This window comes from Ascaphus truei, chromosome 6 (assembly GCF_040206685.1).
Source record: "Ascaphus truei isolate aAscTru1 chromosome 6, aAscTru1.hap1, whole genome shotgun sequence".
Taxonomy (NCBI): Eukaryota; Metazoa; Chordata; class Amphibia; order Anura; family Ascaphidae; genus Ascaphus; species Ascaphus truei.
Genome location: NC_134488.1, coordinates 135,213,166 through 135,230,683, shown reverse-complemented (window position 1 = coordinate 135,230,683; position 17,518 = coordinate 135,213,166). Strand labels below are relative to the sequence as shown.

The window sequence follows — 17,518 nt, the reverse complement described above, 5'->3', positions numbered from 1 at the left end:
TGCATTGTGGGATTTAGGGCACTTAATACATTTATATCAGCAAAACTGTGTAAATCAGATTTAAAAAAGTATAAATACTGTGAAAGTAAATGTGATAGAAATTGTATAAATTGATAAAGGAAGTTTCAAAGATTATTTAAATGCAAACAGATACTGTAAGTGGCAATAAATACATAAAGAAATGGGGTGCGAAGTGTCAAAATAACATACAATATTGATCACCTGAACACATTTATCAAGCTAAATAAATCAACACCCCAAATAACCCAATGTTTATCTGTTACGCTAACGCTTACTGTATATCTCCTAGTGATCCTCTTCAAATATTAATATAACATTTTAGAATAAAATCCACTGGGTTTAAAATTAAACACGGAGAAAAGTGAAAGAGAAGAAAAAAAAAATACAGCGTAGTATTTCTTGTGGATGTTTTATAATTGGCATGTTGGATTTTATACTAAAACTGAGAAAGGAACCTGGAATCTTCTCCTACCAATCAGAGACTCCACAGAGTGAGATTGACGTTGCCATGGATACTGTGAACAGGTAGGGACACTTTGTGTCTGCTTTTAGAAGCATGTTTGTGACACACACATTTAAATCACCCATTCTGTCTTTTTTGTCTACAGTAACATAACAATATAGCATAAAACATGGGACCAAACAAAGACTACTCTGTCATTGCAGCTGCGGATTCTGTACATTCATCTTAATTAATACAGTTTAAAATCCTTCCAGATGGCCAATTATAAATGATCAACAAAAAACAACATGGCTTCCATAATAGTTAAAAACCAAGAGAATTTAGCACTGTGCTTTGATTTTGTGCCATTGAAAGGTAAAAGGTGAAGTGATTTAGGCTATGTTATTACATGTAATATAATGTGATATGTTGTGCCAACATTATTTCCCAATCCTATGGGAAAAGGGCATTTATAGAAATATACAGCTAAACCCCTTTATAACGCGGTGGTCTCGGGGTCCACCCCGAGACCACCGCGTTACTAACGGGGTCGCGAGAAAAAAAAAATGGCCGCCGCTTTAGCGCATATTCATCCCGCGGGACAGGAGATGGGAGCGGGCATGTCCCTCCGCTCCCCGCTTCCCCCTGTCACCACGGGACAGCCCGCGGGGCAGGAGATGGGAGCGGGGATGTCCCTCCTGTCCCCGCTTCCCCCTGTCACCGCGGGACAGGCCGCGGGGCAGGAGATGGGAGCGGGGATGTCCCTCCTGTCCCCGCTTCCCCCTGTCACCGCGGGACAGGCCGCGGGGCAGGAGATGGGAGCGGGGATGTCCCTCAGGTCGCTGCTTCCCCCTGTCACCGCGGGACAGGCCGCGGGGCAGGAGATGGGAGCGGGGATGTCCCTCCTGTCCCCGCTTCCCCCCTGTCACCGCGGGACAGGCCGCGGGGCAGGAGATGGGAGCGGGGATGTCCCTCAGGTCGCCGCTTACCTCAGATCCCTCCACGTGCCCGGTGCTCCCGCTGCCTGCATGGAGGTGGTAGCGAGGGGTTTCTTCTCCCCACCGCTGTCCCCGGTGCTCCCGCTGCCTGCGCGGGAGGAGGGGGGGGGGGAGCGGGTGGTGGTGCTGGTGTAAGTGTCTGTCAGTGTGTGTAAGTGTCTGAGTGTGTGTGTAAGTGTGTGTAAGTGTGTGTAAGTGTGTGTGAGTGTGTGTGAGTGTCTGTGAGTGTCTGTGAGTGTCTGTAAGTGTGTGTGAGTGTGTGTGAGTGTGTGTGAGTGTGTGTGAGTGTGTGTGAGTGTGTGTGTGAGTGTGTGTGAGTGTCTAAGTGTGTGTAAGTGTGTGTGAGTGTGTGTGAGTGTCTGTGAGTGTCTGTGAGTGTGTGTGAGCGTGTGTGAGTGTGTGTGAGTGTGTGTGAGTGTCTAAGTGTGTGTAAGTGTGTGTGAGTGTGTGTGAGTGTGTGTGAGTGTGTGTGAGTGTGTGTGAGTGTGTGTGAGTGTGTGTAAGTGTGTGTGAGTGTCTAAGTGTGTCTAAGTGTGTGTAAGTGTGTGTGAGTGTCTGTGAGTGTGTGTGAGTGTGTGTAAGTGTGTGTGAGTGTCTAAGTGTGTGTAAGTGTGTGTAAGTGCGTGTGAGTGTGTGTGAGTGTGTGTGAGTGTGCGTAAGTGTGTGTAAGTGTGCGTGAGTGTGCGTAAGTGTGTGTGAGTGTGTGTGAGTGTCTGTGAGTGTCTGTAAGTGTGTGTGAGTGTCTGTCAGTGTGTGTAAGTGTCTGAGTGTGTGTGTAAGTAAGTGTAAGAGCCGGAGCGGGAGGTGAGCGGGAGGTGGGAGGTTTGACAGGGAGGGGGGGCGTGGCTTGAGCGGAGGGACCCGCTACTCTCCCCCCCTCCCTCCACGGACTGCAGGAGGGAGCTGCTACTCTCCCCCCCCCTCCCTCCACGGGCTGCAGGAGGGACCCGCTACTCTCCCCCCCCTCCCCGGACTGCAGGAGGGAGCTGCTACTCTCCCCCCCCCTCCCCGGACTGCAGGAGGGAGCTGCTACTCTCCCCCCACTCCCTCCACTGGCTGCAGGAAGGACCCGCTACTCTCCCCCCCCCCTCCCTCCACGGACTCAGGCTGGAGCACTCATGCATACACACATACACACATACACACACACACACACAGACACACACAGGCACTCACGCACTCATACACACACACGCGCGCACACACATGCAGGCACTCACGCACTCACACACACACAGACAGGCACTCGCACTCACACACACAGACCGCTAACCCCCCCCCCGCCGCAGTACAGGGCCCGCCGTAGCCGCAGCGCAGGACCCCCCACCCCCCCACAGCACAATGACTTCCCACCCCCTTAACTTTGTCAAACAAAAGTCACAAGACGTTGTACAGGCAAAATACATCTGTTAAAGTGCAGTTGTCTGTTTATTTCTATAAAATAATTGTGTGCAGTGTGCAGTGTGTGTGCAGTGTGTGTGCAGTGTGAGCAATGAGGAGTGTGTGTGCAGTGTACAGTGTGTGTGCAGTGTGTCAGTGTGTGCAGTGGGAGCAATGAGCAGTGTGTCAGTGTGTGCAGTGTGAGCAATGAGCAGTGTGTGTGCAGTGTGCAGTGTGTGTGCAGTGTGTCAGTGTGTGCAGTGTGAGCAATGAGCAGTGTGTGTGCAGTGTGCAGTGTGTGTGCAGTGTGTCAGTGTGTGCAGTGTGAGCAATGAGGAGTGTGTGTGCAGTGTACAGTGTGTGTGCAGTGTGTCAGTGTGTGCAGTGTGAGCAATGAGCAGTGTGTGTGCAGTGTGTCAGTGTGTGCAGTGTGAGCAATGAGCAGTGTGTGTGCAGTGTGCAGTGTGTGTGCAGTGTGTCAGTGTGTGCAGTGTGTGCAGTGTGAGCAATGAGCAGTGTGTGTGCAGTGTGCAGTGTGTGTGCAGTGTGTCAGTGTGTGCAGTGTGAGCAATGAGGAGTGTGTGTGCAGTGTGTCAGTGTGTGTGCAGTGTGTCAGTGTGTGCAGTGTGAGCAATGAGGAGTGTGTGTGCAGTGTACAGTGTGTGCAGGGTGTCAGTGTGTGCAGTGTGAGCAATGAGCAGTGTGTGTGCAGTGTGCAGTGTGTGTTCAGTGTGTCAGTGTGTGCAGTGTGAGCAATGAGCAGTGTGTGTGCAGTGTGTCAGTGTGTGCAGTGTGAGCAATGAGCAGTGTGTGTGCAGTGTGCAGTGTGTGTGCAGTGTGTCAGTGTGTGCAGTGTGAGCAATGAGCAGTGTGTGTCAGTGTGTGCAGTGTGAGCAATGAGCAGTGTGTGTGCAGTGTGCAGTGTGTGTGCAGTGTGGCAGTGTGAGCAGTGTGAGCAATGAGCAGTGTGTGTGCAGTGTGCAGTGTGTGTGCAGTGTGGCAGTGTGAGCAATGAGCAGTGTGTGTGCAGTGTGCAGTGTGTGTGCAGTGTGGCAGTGTGAGCAATGAGCAGTGTGTGTGCAGTGAGTGTGTGCAGTGTGTGCAGTGTGCAAAAAAAAAAAAAACGGGAGCCACGGGAAAACCGCGTTATAACCGAATCGCGGTATAACGAGGCGCGTTATAACGGGGTTTAGCTGTATGTGAAATCAGAAATTCCGTATCATTTTTGTGTACCACTTCACAGATGCAGAACTACAATACACTACAGCTACACAGCTTCCAGGGAATGTTTGAAGTACAGGCTTCCAGTAACCGCAGTGGGCCGAAAGAACCATGATTATTGAACAACTGTGGGTTTTGTACGTAAGCTTTTTTTTAATATGAGATTTGATTGGATTATATGACATAACAACACATCTTAAATATAACAATAAATTCAAACAATCATAAAGAAAACATTAAGTAATATAAAAATGACACATAAAAGTCTTTGTAGGAGTATTAGTGTTTCCCCACCCGGTGGGAGATGCGGCCATTACTGGTCGTGTGGTGCATGATACCTGCTGGTAACAGGAGGGCTGAGTCGTCCGCCGGTGGTAGTGGGGACACAGGACCAGGCTTCTGGGGTTCATACCCCACATATCTTTAGCAGTGCAGCGCCTCCATGTGCCATAGGCTCCAGGAACTCAAGGTGATCTCCCACGGTAGACCTATTACCTTTCCCCCCAGTAAGGTCACACACCAGGCAGGAGGTATATTGCAAACAGGAACAGTTTACTACTCTTCTGTACAGTACAGGGACAATGGCAGACTTCTGCCTGATACAGTCTCACAGCTATCACTGAATGACGATGCCTGGGCAGTCACTACAGGCCAAGGGCACCCGCAGCTGTCCTAGCTCTTCCCTGCCTCCCTAGCAGAGGCAGAAGTATGGTCCACACCCACTCTCCCCAGGAGGGAAGAGGACTGGAGATGGCCCAATATTCAGCCTTTCCAATGTGTGACCTGCCTTCCTCAAGTGGGTGAATGCACTGCTAAATTTGGGTGGTACCTGCCCTTAAGTACAGCCAGGATGAGGGCACCAGGTCCGACTCATGATTGGTCCTGCCCAGGTCTGATGTCACCGCCTCCCGCTGTCACTCAAGTGCAGTACCAAGGAGGGGAAAACCCCATATCAACTACTGGCAACCTGATTGTACCAGGACTTACTGCCAGGAGGGAAGCAAACTAGTAGCCACAGATGGCATGGCTACATAGGGTAAACAGAAAGTGACCTAACAATATAGGTTACAAAAATGTTTAATAATCATATAACTATAACACTGAGTGAATTTACTGCATTATTACAGTAGCCAAATAGACTCAACAATAAAGCAATTATAATCATAAATATTATTAAGGCAATAGTTGTAATAAACAGACGGTTGCTATGAGTTGTTAACAAAAACCCTTAACCCTATGTTGGGATTCTATTGCTTTTAACAAGAACAAATCAGTTTAACATCTCCCAATATAATGATTGTTCAATAAAGAATTGAATTACTGCCAGCTTTTGGAAAGAAGAGTTTTTTACCTACACACTACAGACTAGCGATGATAGAGTCTGCTTGAGAGCCATCATGGTTGGATGGAAGTGATTCATTGTACTTTTAATTGTCGAATGAGACCACCTGGGTCATCCTGGAAGCTTGCATTTGTTAAACCTAGTAAGCCACTCAGGGTATCAATTCTACCCCAGCTACAACTCAGTGTGTTTAGTTTGCTGTATACAACTGCTTTATTTCACCATACACCAATTGGCAATGAAAAATATCCTTGATGTTATGCTATGTCCTTTGCACAGCATTTAATAGTCAAAACAGGATTTAATCAGTGTACTTTCTCCTCAATATTTATGCAGATCTGTAATGATTATGACTGCTCCCAATTAACAATACTTCTCATAGTGAAACAAAACATTGGGTTTCTGATCCCCACTATTGATCTGTCAGGACAGATATCGTTGTTCTGCCATCTTAATCCCAACAGTTGCAATATAAAATGGAAATTCCTTAGCCGTGCTCAATAGTTAATTCTTTATTTTACTGCTGGATGGAGGTAAATCATATTAACACAGACAGCAAAGTAGGAACCAAACAGGTCACATGAAAAGTTAGATCCCCACCGACAATGTGCTGATTGCTGTAGTGATTAATGTCAGAACATCTTTATCAGGATCAGAGCAATGAGAGCCACGAGACCCCCGCTTTGGGACAGATTGGAACTGCCACCAGTGCAGGCTATGTCCGAGATTATATCCAGCTCTTCGGAAAATACTGAAATGATCCCTTCTTTACAGAAAGATTCAGTGGCACAGCCTCGAGAAGCAAATGTGGTCTGGAATACTCCACCTGCAAAGTAAAAGAAGATCGTTATGTGATGGTATAATAATTTGTTCTTGTATAGTGCTGCTAGTTTTACGTAGCACTTTAAAGACACAGTCACTGCCCTGTAGAGCTTACAATCTATGATGTTGGTGTCTGAGGCACAGGGAGATAAAGTGACTTGCCCAAGGTCACAAGGAGCCGACACCGGGAATGGAGCTAGGTTCCCCGGCTTCACACTTAGTACCAGTCAGTATATTAACTCACTGAGCCGCTCCTTCTCCCAGAAATGATTATCTTTAACTGTGCATGCAATGTCTTGTCCTGTTCATTTAATGTAACTATGTATTTGTAACCATGTATTTTTCATCATACAGTATCTCTGTGCCCAGGACAGACTTGAAAATGAGAGGTAACTCTCAATGTATTACTTCCTGGTAAAACATTTGACAAATAAATACATAAATCAGGACTTATTCTATTTACTTCAAAGGGGCTTTTAGGGATGTTTCCAGTGAAAATCCACATTAAAGTCAAGTCAGTAACCAGTGTCTGTACAATGTCAATAGTTACAAAGTAAGCACAATACGCAGTAAGTAGTGTCTGAATAATGTCAATAGTTACAAAGTAACCACAATACACAGTAAGCAGTGTTTGAAAAATGTAAATAATTACAAAGTCACCACAATATGCAGTAAGCAGTGTTTGTACAATGTAAATAATTACAAAGTCACCACAATATGCAGTAAGCAGTGTCTGTACAATGTAATTACTGTAAAATATAATTACAGCGAGGCAGTGTAATTACTGTACACAGCATAACAGTGTAAAACAATACATAGGGCCATATTTACTTACAAGGGCTACTCCATAATGTGATGGGAGGGGCTAACCAGCCTATACAATACAGGTTAAGCCCTCTGGTTACCCCTGAATTCGTGGGGTCCCTGGTAGCTACATAAGCTAGGGACCAGGGATAACACATGTGGAAAATAAAGTGACCCCTGCTTTTTTCTGTTTTCATGTTCCCTTGGCCCAAGAACTGTGAGATTTCTTGTGTGTCAGTTTATGGGGGGATATTTGGGTGGAAATGTAATTATTTTGTTTGCAGGAGTTCGGGGGACGAAGTTACTGCTAGTCCTTTAATTCTCCTTGGCGAGCAGGCATTATTTGCCGGTACGCGGGGTGAATTACACTGGGGCTACCCAGTGTTCCCCAGACTCCTGGATTTCAAGCCCAAAATATCCCCAAGTTATTTCCCTTATAAGTGTAAGGTTCCCCAATGTGTAAACTTTATTAAAGTTTATGTTATAATGTTTTAGACAGTTACTATAAGACTCTGTAAAGTCAGGTGGGGCATCCGCATAGACGCCTGCAGGTCTGTAGAGAGTCTGTAGTTTAAAGGGGACACGGGATGTTGAGAGGTGTCGGGGTGCTAAGTGGACGGGGCAGGGCGGAATCCAGAGTCTGGAGAACAGAGACCCCCTGCGGGGAGGACCCTCTGGTTTGCCAGACTTAGGGGAGCCTGCCTAGTAGGTGAAAGTGGAATGACTGGGGGCAGCAGAATGTCGGCGCGTTTGCCATTGGTCAATCCATATGTCCCGTCCATGGGGCATCCTGAGCCGGCTTGGCACAACCCCTCCTCTAACATCAGCCAAAGAATGAGCCCCTTTTTCTATTGGCTGGCGGGAAGGAATTCCCACGCTCTGATTGGTCGCTCCTCCTTCCTCCATGCTGAAGATAGCTTAGTGGAGGACAGGTAAAGAGAAATCCCAGTCAGAGAACCAGTTGTGACTTGAGTCGATGAAGCTAGGGCGGGATTTTCAAAGTTGTTCTGTTACAAATAGCAGAGCAACCAGCTTCGTTTTGAAGCTATGAAAATTCTGCCCGGCAGAGTCTAAGTCCCGTCTTTTGCGGCCAAGTTCTACAAATCAATGTAGCAGTCGCGGCCAGGATTTCTTGCCGAAATCAGTAACAGGTCCATCAGGACGAGGTCCCGGTCAGGATTTTCTGTGGAATTTTGTTCCAGGATGTCCGGGACAAGGTCCCGATCAGGGTAAGCCCTTGCAAACGGGCGCCCTGCACCTACAAAAGCCAGATCTCATACCCCCCAGACCCCAGTGAGTGTGTATATTTTGGTATTTTGTGTTTTGTTGTGTTTCAAAGGTTTTATCCAAATAAGCACCATTTTATTTCACTGCCTTGTTATGCCTCTTGACTGATCCCTAAAATATAAATGTGTTAAAAGACTTGTTCTACGCTGACATAACACACATTCTGGGCCCTAAAACTCCCTATGGCCTATTCATTTGAAAGAGCTGCAACGCACGATACTTAATTTAGTAAATATATGCCATAGGGATAAATCAATATAATGTAAAGTCTTCTATATGTGAATCACCCGTTTGTGTTTGTATAATGTAAATACATACAGCATAACCTCAGTGTGAGGCAGTGCCAGTGAGAATGGTTAATGCAGTGTATTTACAGTATAGTTACTGTGTGAGGCAGTGCCAGTGAGAATGGTTAGTGCTGTGTATTTACAGTATAGTTACTGTGTGAGGCAGTGCCAGTGAGGATGGTTAGTGCAGTGTATTTACAGTATAGTTACTGTGTGAGGCAGTGCCAGTGAGGATGGTTAGTGCAGTGTATTTACAGTATAGTTACTGTGTGAGGCAGTGCCAGTGAGGATGGTTAATGCAGTGTATTTACAGTATAGTTACTGTGTGAGGCAGTGCCAGTGAGGATGGTTAGTGCTGTGTATTTACAGTATAGTTACTGTGTGAGGCAGTGCCAGTGAGGATGGTTAGTGCTGTGTATTTACAGTATAGTTACTGTGTGAGGCAGTGCCAGTGAGAATGGTTAATGCAGTGTATTTACAGTATAGTTACTGTGTGAGGCAGTGCCAGTGAGAATGGTTAGTGCTGTGTATTTACAGTATAGTTACTGTGTGAGGCAGTGCCAGTGAGAATGGTTAATGCAGTGTATTTACAGTATAGTTACTGTGTGAGGCAGTACCAGTGAGGATGGTTAGTGCAGTGTATTTACAGTATAGTTACTGTGTGAGACAGTGCCAGTGAGGATGGTTAGTGCTGTGTATTTACAGTATAGTTACTCTGTGAGGCAGTGCCAGTGAGAATGGTTAATGCAGTGTATTTACAGTATAGTTACTGTGTGAGGCAGTGCCAGTGAGAATGGTTAGTGCTGTGTATTTACAGTATAGTTACTGTGTGAGGCAGTGCCAGTGAGAATGGTTAGTGCAGTGTATTTACAGTATAGTTACTGTGTGAGGCAGTGCCAGTGAGAATGGTTAGTGCTGTGTATTTACAGTATAGTTACTGTGTGAGACAGTGCCAGTGAGAATGGTTAATGCAGTGTATTTACAGTATAGTTACTGTGTGAGGCAGTACCAGTGAGAATGGTTAGTGCAGTGTATTTACAGTATAGTTACTGTGTGAGGCAGTGCCAGTGAGAATGGTTAGTGTTGTGTATTTACAGTATAGTTACTCTGTGAGGCAGTGCCAGTGAGAATGGTTAATGCAGTGTATTTACAGTATAGTTACTGTGTGAGGCAGTGCCAGTGAGAATGGTTAATGCAGTGTATTTACAGTATAGTTACTGTGTGAGGCAGTGCCAGTGAGAATGGTTAGTGCTGTGTATTTACAGTATAGTTACTGTGTGAGACAGTGCCAGTGAGAATGGTTAGTGCTGTGTATTTACAGTATAGTTACTGTGTGAGGCAGTGCCAGTGAGAATGGCTAGTGCTGTGTATTTACAGTATAGTTACTGTGTGAGGCAGTGCCAGTGAGAATGGTTAGTGCTGTGTATTTACAGTATAGTTACTGTGTGAGGCAGTGCCAGTGAGAATGGCTAGTGCTGTGTATTTACAGTATAGTTACTGGGTGAGGCAGTGCCAGTGAGGATGGTTAGTGCAGTGTATTTACAGTATAGTTACTGTGTGAGGCAGTGCCAGTGAGAATGGTTAGTGCTGTGTATTTACAGTATAGTTACTGGGTGAGGCAGTGCCAGTGAGAATGGTTAGTGCTGTGTATTTACAGTATAGTTACTGTGTGAGGCAGTGCCAGTGAGAATGGTTAATGCAGTGTATTTACAGTATAGTTACTGTGTGAGGCAGTACCAGTGAGGATGGTTAGTGCAGTGTATTTACAGTATAGTTACTGTGTGAGACAGTGCCAGTGAGGATGGTTAGTGCAGTGTATTTACAGTATAGTTACTGTGTGAGGCTGTGCCAGTGAGAATGGTTAATGCAGTGTATTTACAGTACAGTTACTGTGTGAGGCAGTGCCAGTGAGAATGGTTAATGCAGTGTATTTACAGTATAGTTACTGTGTGAGGCAGTGCCAGTGAGGATGGTTAGTGCAGTGTATTTACAGTATAGTTACTGTGTGAGGCAGTGCCAGTGAGAATGGTTAGTGCAGTGTATTTACAGTATAGTTACTGTGTGAGGCAGTGCCAGTGAGAATGGTTAGTGCAGTGTATTTACAGTATAGTTACAGTGTGAGGCAGTGCCAGTGAGAAAGGTTAGTGCAGCGTATTTACAGTATAGTTACTGCGTGAGGCAGTGCCAGTGAGAATGGTTAGTGCAGTGTATTTACAGTATAGTTACTGTGTGAGGCAGTGCCAGTGAGGATGGTTAGTGCAGTGTATTTACAGTATACAGTAGTTACTGTGTGAGGCAGTGCCAGTGAGAATGGTTAGTGCAATGTATTTACAGTATAGTTACTGTGTGAGGCAGTGACGGTGAGGATGGTTAGTGCAGTGTATTTACAGTATAGTTACTGTGTGAGGCAGTGCCGGTGAGAATGGTTAGTGCTGTGTATTTACAGTATAGTTACTCTGTGAGGCAGTGCCGGTGAGAATGGTTAGTGCTGTGTATTTACAGTATAGTTACTCTGTGAGGCAGTGCCGGTGAGAATGGTTAATGCAGTGTATTTACAGTATAGTTACTGTGTGAGGCAGTGCCAGTGAGAATGGTTAATGCAGTGTATTTACAGTATAGTTACTGTGTGAGGCAGTACCAGTGAGGATGGTTAGTGCAGTGTATTTACAGTATAGTTACTGTGTGAGACAGTGCCAGTGAGGATGGTTAGTGCAGTGTATTTACAGTATAGTTACTGTGTGAGGCTGTGCCAGTGAGAATGGTTAATGCAGTGTATTTACAGTATAGTTACTGTGTGAGGCAGTGCCAGTGAGAATGGTTAATGCAGTGTATTTACAGTATAGTTACTGTGTGAGGCAGTGCCAGTGAGGATGGTTAGTGCAGTGTATTTACAGTATAGTTACTGTGTGAGGCAGTGCCAGTGAGAATGGTTAGTGCAGTGTATTTACAGTATAGTTACAGTGTGAGGCAGTGCCAGTGAGAATGGTTAGTGCTGTGTATTTACAGTATAGTTACTGGGTGAGGCAGTGCCAGTGAGAATGGTTAGTGCTGTGTATTTACAGTATAGTTACTGTGTGAGGCAGTGCCAGTGAGAATGGTTAATGCAGTGTATTTACAGTATAGTTACTGTGTGAGGCAGTGCCAGTGAGAATGGTTAATGCAGTGTATTTACAGTATAGTTACTGTGTGAGGCAGTACCAGTGAGGATGGTTAGTGCAGTGTATTTACAGTATAGTTACTGTGTGAGACAGTGCCAGTGAGGATGGTTAGTGCAGTGTATTTACAGTATAGTTACTGTGTGAGGCTGTGCCAGTGAGAATGGTTAATGCAGTGTATTTACAGTACAGTTACTGTGTGAGGCAGTGCCAGTGAGAATGGTTAATGCAGTGTATTTACAGTATAGTTACTGTGTGAGGCAGTGCCAGTGAGGATGGTTAGTGCAGTGTATTTACAGTATAGTTACTGTGTGAGGCAGTGCCAGTGAGAATGGTTAGTGCAGTGTATTTACAGTATAGTTACTGTGTGAGGCAGTGCCAGTGAGAATGGTTAGTGCAGTGTATTTACAGTATAGTTACAGTGTGAGGCAGTGCCAGTGAGAAAGGTTAGTGCAGCGTATTTACAGTATAGTTACTGCGTGAGGCAGTGCCAGTGAGAATGGTTAGTGCAGTGTATTTACAGTATAGTTACTGTGTGAGGCAGTGCCAGTGAGGATGGTTAGTGCAGTGTATTTACAGTATACAGTAGTTACTGTGTGAGGCAGTGCCAGTGAGAATGGTTAGTGCAATGTATTTACAGTATAGTTACTGTGTGAGGCAGTGACGGTGAGGATGGTTAGTGCAGTGTATTTACAGTATAGTTACTGTGTGAGGCAGTGCCGGTGAGAATGGTTAGTGCTGTGTATTTACAGTATAGTTACTCTGTGAGGCAGTGACGGTGAGAATGGTTAGTGCTGTGTATTTACAGTATAGTTACTGTGTGAGGCAGTGCCGGTGAGAATGGTTAATGCAGTGTATTTACAGTATAGTTACTGTGTGAGGCAGTACCAGTGAGGATGGTTAGTGCAGTGTATTTACAGTATAGTTACTGTGTGAGACAGTGCCAGTGAGGATGGTTAGTGCAGTGTATTTACAGTATAGTTACTGTGTGAGGCTGTGCCAGTGAGAATGGTTAATGCAGTGTATTTACAGTATAGTTACTGTGTGAGGCAGTGCCAGTGAGAATGGTTAATGCAGTGTATTTACAGTATAGTTACTGTGTGAGGCAGTGCCAGTGAGGATGGTTAGTGCAGTGTATTTACAGTATAGTTACTGTGTGAGGCAGTGCCAGTGAGAATGGTTAGTGCAGTGTATTTACAGTATAGTTACTGTGTGAGGCAGTGCCAGTGAGAATGGTTAGTGCAGTGTATTTACAGTATAGTTACAGTGTGAGGCAGTGCCAGTGAGAAAGGTTAGTGCAGCGTATTTACAGTATAGTTACTGCGTGAGGCAGTGCCAGTGAGAATGGTTAGTGCAGTGTATTTACAGTATAGTTACTGTGTGAGGCAGTGCCAGTGAGGATGGTTAGTGCAGTGTATTTACAGTATACAGTAGTTACAGTGTGAGGCAGTGCCAGTGAGAATGGTTAGTGCAATGTATTTACAGTATAGTTACTGTGTGAGGCAGTGACGGTGAGGATGGTTAGTGCAGTGTATTTACAGTATAGTTACTGTGTGAGGCAGTGCCAGTGAGAATGGTTAGTGCAGTGTATTTACAGTATGGTTACTGTGTGAGGCAGTGCCAGTGAGAATGGTTAGTGCAGTGTATTTACAGTATAGTTACTGTGTGAGGCAGTGCCAGTGAGAATGGTTAGTGCTGTGTATTTACAGTACAGTTACTGTGTGAGGCAGTGCCAGTGAGGATGTTTTGTGCAGTGTATTTACAGTATAGTTACTGTGTGAGGCAGTGCCAGTGAGGATGGTTAGTGCTGTGTATTTACAGTATAGTTACTGTGTGAGGCAGTGCCAGTGAGGCTGGTTAGTGCAGTGTATTTACAGTGTATTTACAGTATAGTTACTGTGTGTGGCAGTGCCAGTGAGAATGGTTAGTGCAGTGTATTTACAGTATAGTTACAGTGTGAGGCAGTGCCAGTGAGAAAGGTTAGTGCAGCGTATTTACAGTATAGTTACTGCGTGAGGCAGTGCCAGTGAGAATGGTTAGTGCAGTGTATTTACAGTATAGTTACTGTGTGAGGCAGTGCCAGTGAGGATGGTTAGTGCAGTGTATTTACAGTATACAGTAGTTACAGTGTGAGGCAGTGCCAGTGAGAATGGTTAGTGCAATGTATTTACAGTATAGTTACTGTGTGAGGCAGTGACGGTGAGGATGGTTAGTGCAGTGTATTTACAGTATAGTTACTGTGTGAGGCAGTGCCAGTGAGAATGGTTAGTGCAGTGTATTTACAGTATGGTTACTGTGTGAGGCAGTGCCAGTGAGAATGGTTAGTGCAGTGTATTTACAGTATAGTTACTGTGTGAGGCAGTGCCAGTGAGAATGGTTAGTGCTGTGTATTTACAGTACAGTTACTGTGAGAGGCAGTGCCAGTGAGGATGTTTTGTGCAGTGTATTTACAGTATAGTTACTCTGTGAGGCAGTGCCAGTGAGGATGGTTAGTGCTGTGTATTTACAGTATAGTTACTGTGTGAGGCAGTGCCAGTGAGGCTGGTTAGTGCAGTGTATTTACAGTGTATTTACAGTATAGTTACTGTGTGTGGCAGTGCCAGTGAGAATGGTTAGTGCAGTGTATTTACAGTATAGTTACTGTGTGAGGCAGTGCCAGTGAGAATAGTTAGTGCAGTGTATTTACAGTATAGTTACTGTGTGAGGCAGTGCCAGTGAGAATGGTTAGTGCTGTGTATTTACAGTATAGTTACTGTGTGAGGCAGTGCCAGTGAGGATGGTTAGTGCTGTGTATTTACAGTATAGTTACGGTGTGAGGCAGTGACAGTGAGGATGGTTAGTGCAGTGTATTTACAGTATAGTTACTGTGTGAGGCAGAGCCAGTGAGGATGGTTAGTGCTGTGTATTTACAGTATAGTTACTGTGTGAGGCAGTGCCAGTGAGGATGTTTTGTGCAGTGTATTTACAGTATAGGTACTGTGTGAGGCAGTGCCAGTGAGGATGGTTAGTGCTGTGTATTTACAGTATAGTTACTGTGTGAGGCAGTGCCAGTGAGGCTGGTTAGTGCAGTGTATTTACAGTATAGTTACTGTGTGAGGCAGTGCCAGTGAGAATGGCTAGTGCTGTGTATTTACAGTATAGTTACTGTGTGAGGCAGTGCCAGTGAGGATGGTTAGTGCTGTGTATTTACAGTATAGTTACTGTGTGAGGCAGTGCCAGTGAGGATGGTTAGTGCTGTGTATTTACAGTATAGTTACGGTGTGAGGCAGTGACAGTGAGGATGGTTAGTGCAGTGTATTTACAGTATAGTTACTGTGTGAGGCAGTGCCAGTGAGGATGGTTAGTGCTGTGTATTTACAGTATAGTTACTGTGTGAGGCAGTGCCAGTGAAAATGGTTAGTGCAGTGTATTTACAGTATAGTTACTGTGTGAGCAGTGCCAGTGAGGATGGTTAGTGCAGTGTATTTACAGTATAGTTACTGTGTGAGGCAGTGCCAGTGAGGATGGTTAATGCAGTGTATTTACAGTATAGTTACTGTGTGAGGCAGTGCCAGTGAGGATGGTTAGTGCAGTGTATTTACAGTATACAGTAGTTACAGTGTGAGGCAGTGACAGTGAGGATGGTTAGTGCAGTGTATTTACAGTATAGTTACTGTGTGAGGCAGTGCCAGTGAGGATGGTTAGTACTGTGTATTTACAGTATAGTTACTGTGTGAGGCAGTGCCAGTGAGAATGGTTAGTGCTGTGTATTTACAGTATAGTTACTGCGTGAGGCAGTGCCAGTGAGGATGGTTAGTGCAGTGTATTTACAGTATGGTTACTGTGTGAGGCAGTGCCAGTGAGAATGGTTAGTGCAGTGTATTTACAGTATAGTTACTGTGTGAGGCAGTGCCAGTGAGAATGGTTAGTGCAATGTATTTACAGTATAGTTACTGTGTGAGGCAGTGACGGTGAGGATGGTTAGTGCAGTGTATTTACAGTATAGTTACTGTGTGAGGCAGTGCCAGTGAGAATGGTTAGTGCAGTGTATTTACAGTATAGTTACTGTGTGAGGCAGTGCCAGTGAGGATGTTTTGTGCAGTGTATTTACAGTATAGTTACTGTGTGAGGCAGTGCCAGTGAGGATGGTTAGTGCTGTGTATTTACAGTATAGTTACTGTGTGAGGCAGTGCCAGTGAGGCTGGTTAGTGCAGTGTATTTACAGTATAGTTACTGTGTGAGGCAGTGCCAGTGAGAATGGCTAGTGCTGTGTATTTACAGTATAGTTACTGTGTGAGGCAGTGCCAGTGAGAATGGTTAGTGCTGTGTATTTACAGTGTAGTTACTGTGTGAGGGCAGTGCCAGTGAGGATGGTTAGTGCTGTGTATTTACAGTATAGTTACGGTGTGAGGCAGTGACAGTGAGGATTGTTAGTGCAGTGTATTTACAGTATAGTTACTGTGTGAGGCAGTGCCAGTGAGGATGGTTAGTGCTGTGTATTTACAGTATAGTTAATGTGTGAGGCAGTGCCAGTGAAAATGGTTAGTGCAGTGTATTTACAGTATAGTTACTGTGTGAGCAGTGCCAGTGAGGATGGTTAGTGCAGTGTATTAACAGTATAGTTACTGTGTGAGGCAGTGCCAGTTATGATGGTTAATGCAGTGTATTTACAGTATAGTTACTGTGTGAGGCAGTGCCAGTGAGGATGGTTAGTGCTGTGTATTTACAGTATAGTTACGGTGTGAGGCAGTGACAGTGAGGATGGTTAGTGCAGTGTATTTACAGTATAGTTACTGTGTGAGGCAGTGCCAGTGAGGATGGTTAGTACTGTGTATTTACAGTATAGTTACTGTGTGAGGCAGTGCCAGTGAGAATGGTTAGTGCAGTGTATTTACAGTATAGTTACTGTGTGAGGCAGTGCCAGTGAGGATGGTTAGTGCAGTGTACAGTATAGTTACTGTGTGAGGCAGTGCCAGTGAGGATGGTTAGTGCAGTGTATTTACAGTATAGTTACTGTGTGAGGCAGTGCCAGTGAGAATGGTTAGTGCTGTGTATTTACAGTATAGTTACTGCGTGAGGCAGTGCCAGTGAGGATGGTTAGTGCAGTGTATTTACAGTATGGTTACTGTGTGAGGCAGTGCCAGTGAGAATGGTTAGTGCAGTGTATTTACAGTATAGTTACTGTGTGAGGCAGTGACGGTGAGGATGGTTAGTGCAGTGTATTTACAGTATAGTTACTGTGTGAGGCAGTGCCAGTGAGGATGTTTTGTGCAGTGTATTTACAGTATAGTTACTGTGTGAGGCAGTGCCAGTGAGGATGGTTAGTGCTGTGTATTTACAGTATAGTTACTGTGTGAGGCAGTGCCAGTGAGGCTGGTTAGTGCAGTGTATTTACAGTGTATTTACAGTATAGTTACTGTGTGTGGCAGTGCCAGTGAGAATGGTTAGTGCAGTGTATTTACAGTATAGTTACTGTTTGAGGCAGTGCCAGTGAGAATAGTTAGTGCAGTGTATTTACAGTATAGTTACTGTGTGAGGCAGTGCCAGTGAGAATGGTTAGTGCTGTGTATTTACAGTATAGTTACTGTGTGAGGCAGTGCCAGTGAGGATGGTTAGTGCTGTGTATTTACAGTATAGTTACGGTGTGAGGCAGTGACAGTGAGGATGGTTAGTGCAGTGTATTTACAGTATAGTTACTGTGTGAGGCAGAGCCAGTGAGGATGGTTAGTGCTGTGTATTTACAGTATAGTTAATGTGTGAGGCAGTGCCAGTGAAAATGG

At 45.1% G+C, this 17,518-nt stretch overlaps 1 protein-coding gene across 2 annotated transcripts in view; it reads right to left on the bottom strand.

Moving 5' to 3' along the window:
- Positions 1-5,901: 5,901 nt before the first annotated feature.
- LOC142496610 (phospholipase A2 inhibitor and Ly6/PLAUR domain-containing protein-like) overlaps positions 5,902-17,518 on the bottom strand; it is a 66,675-nt gene continuing 55,058 nt past the window's right edge. For both annotated transcript variants that reach the window (XM_075603274.1, XM_075603273.1), the window contains one exon: positions 5,902-6,230. In XM_075603274.1, the coding sequence (XP_075459389.1) occupies positions 6,037-6,230 (194 nt within the window). In that variant the 3' untranslated portion in view covers positions 5,902-6,036. The remainder of the gene's footprint in view (positions 6,231-17,518) is intronic.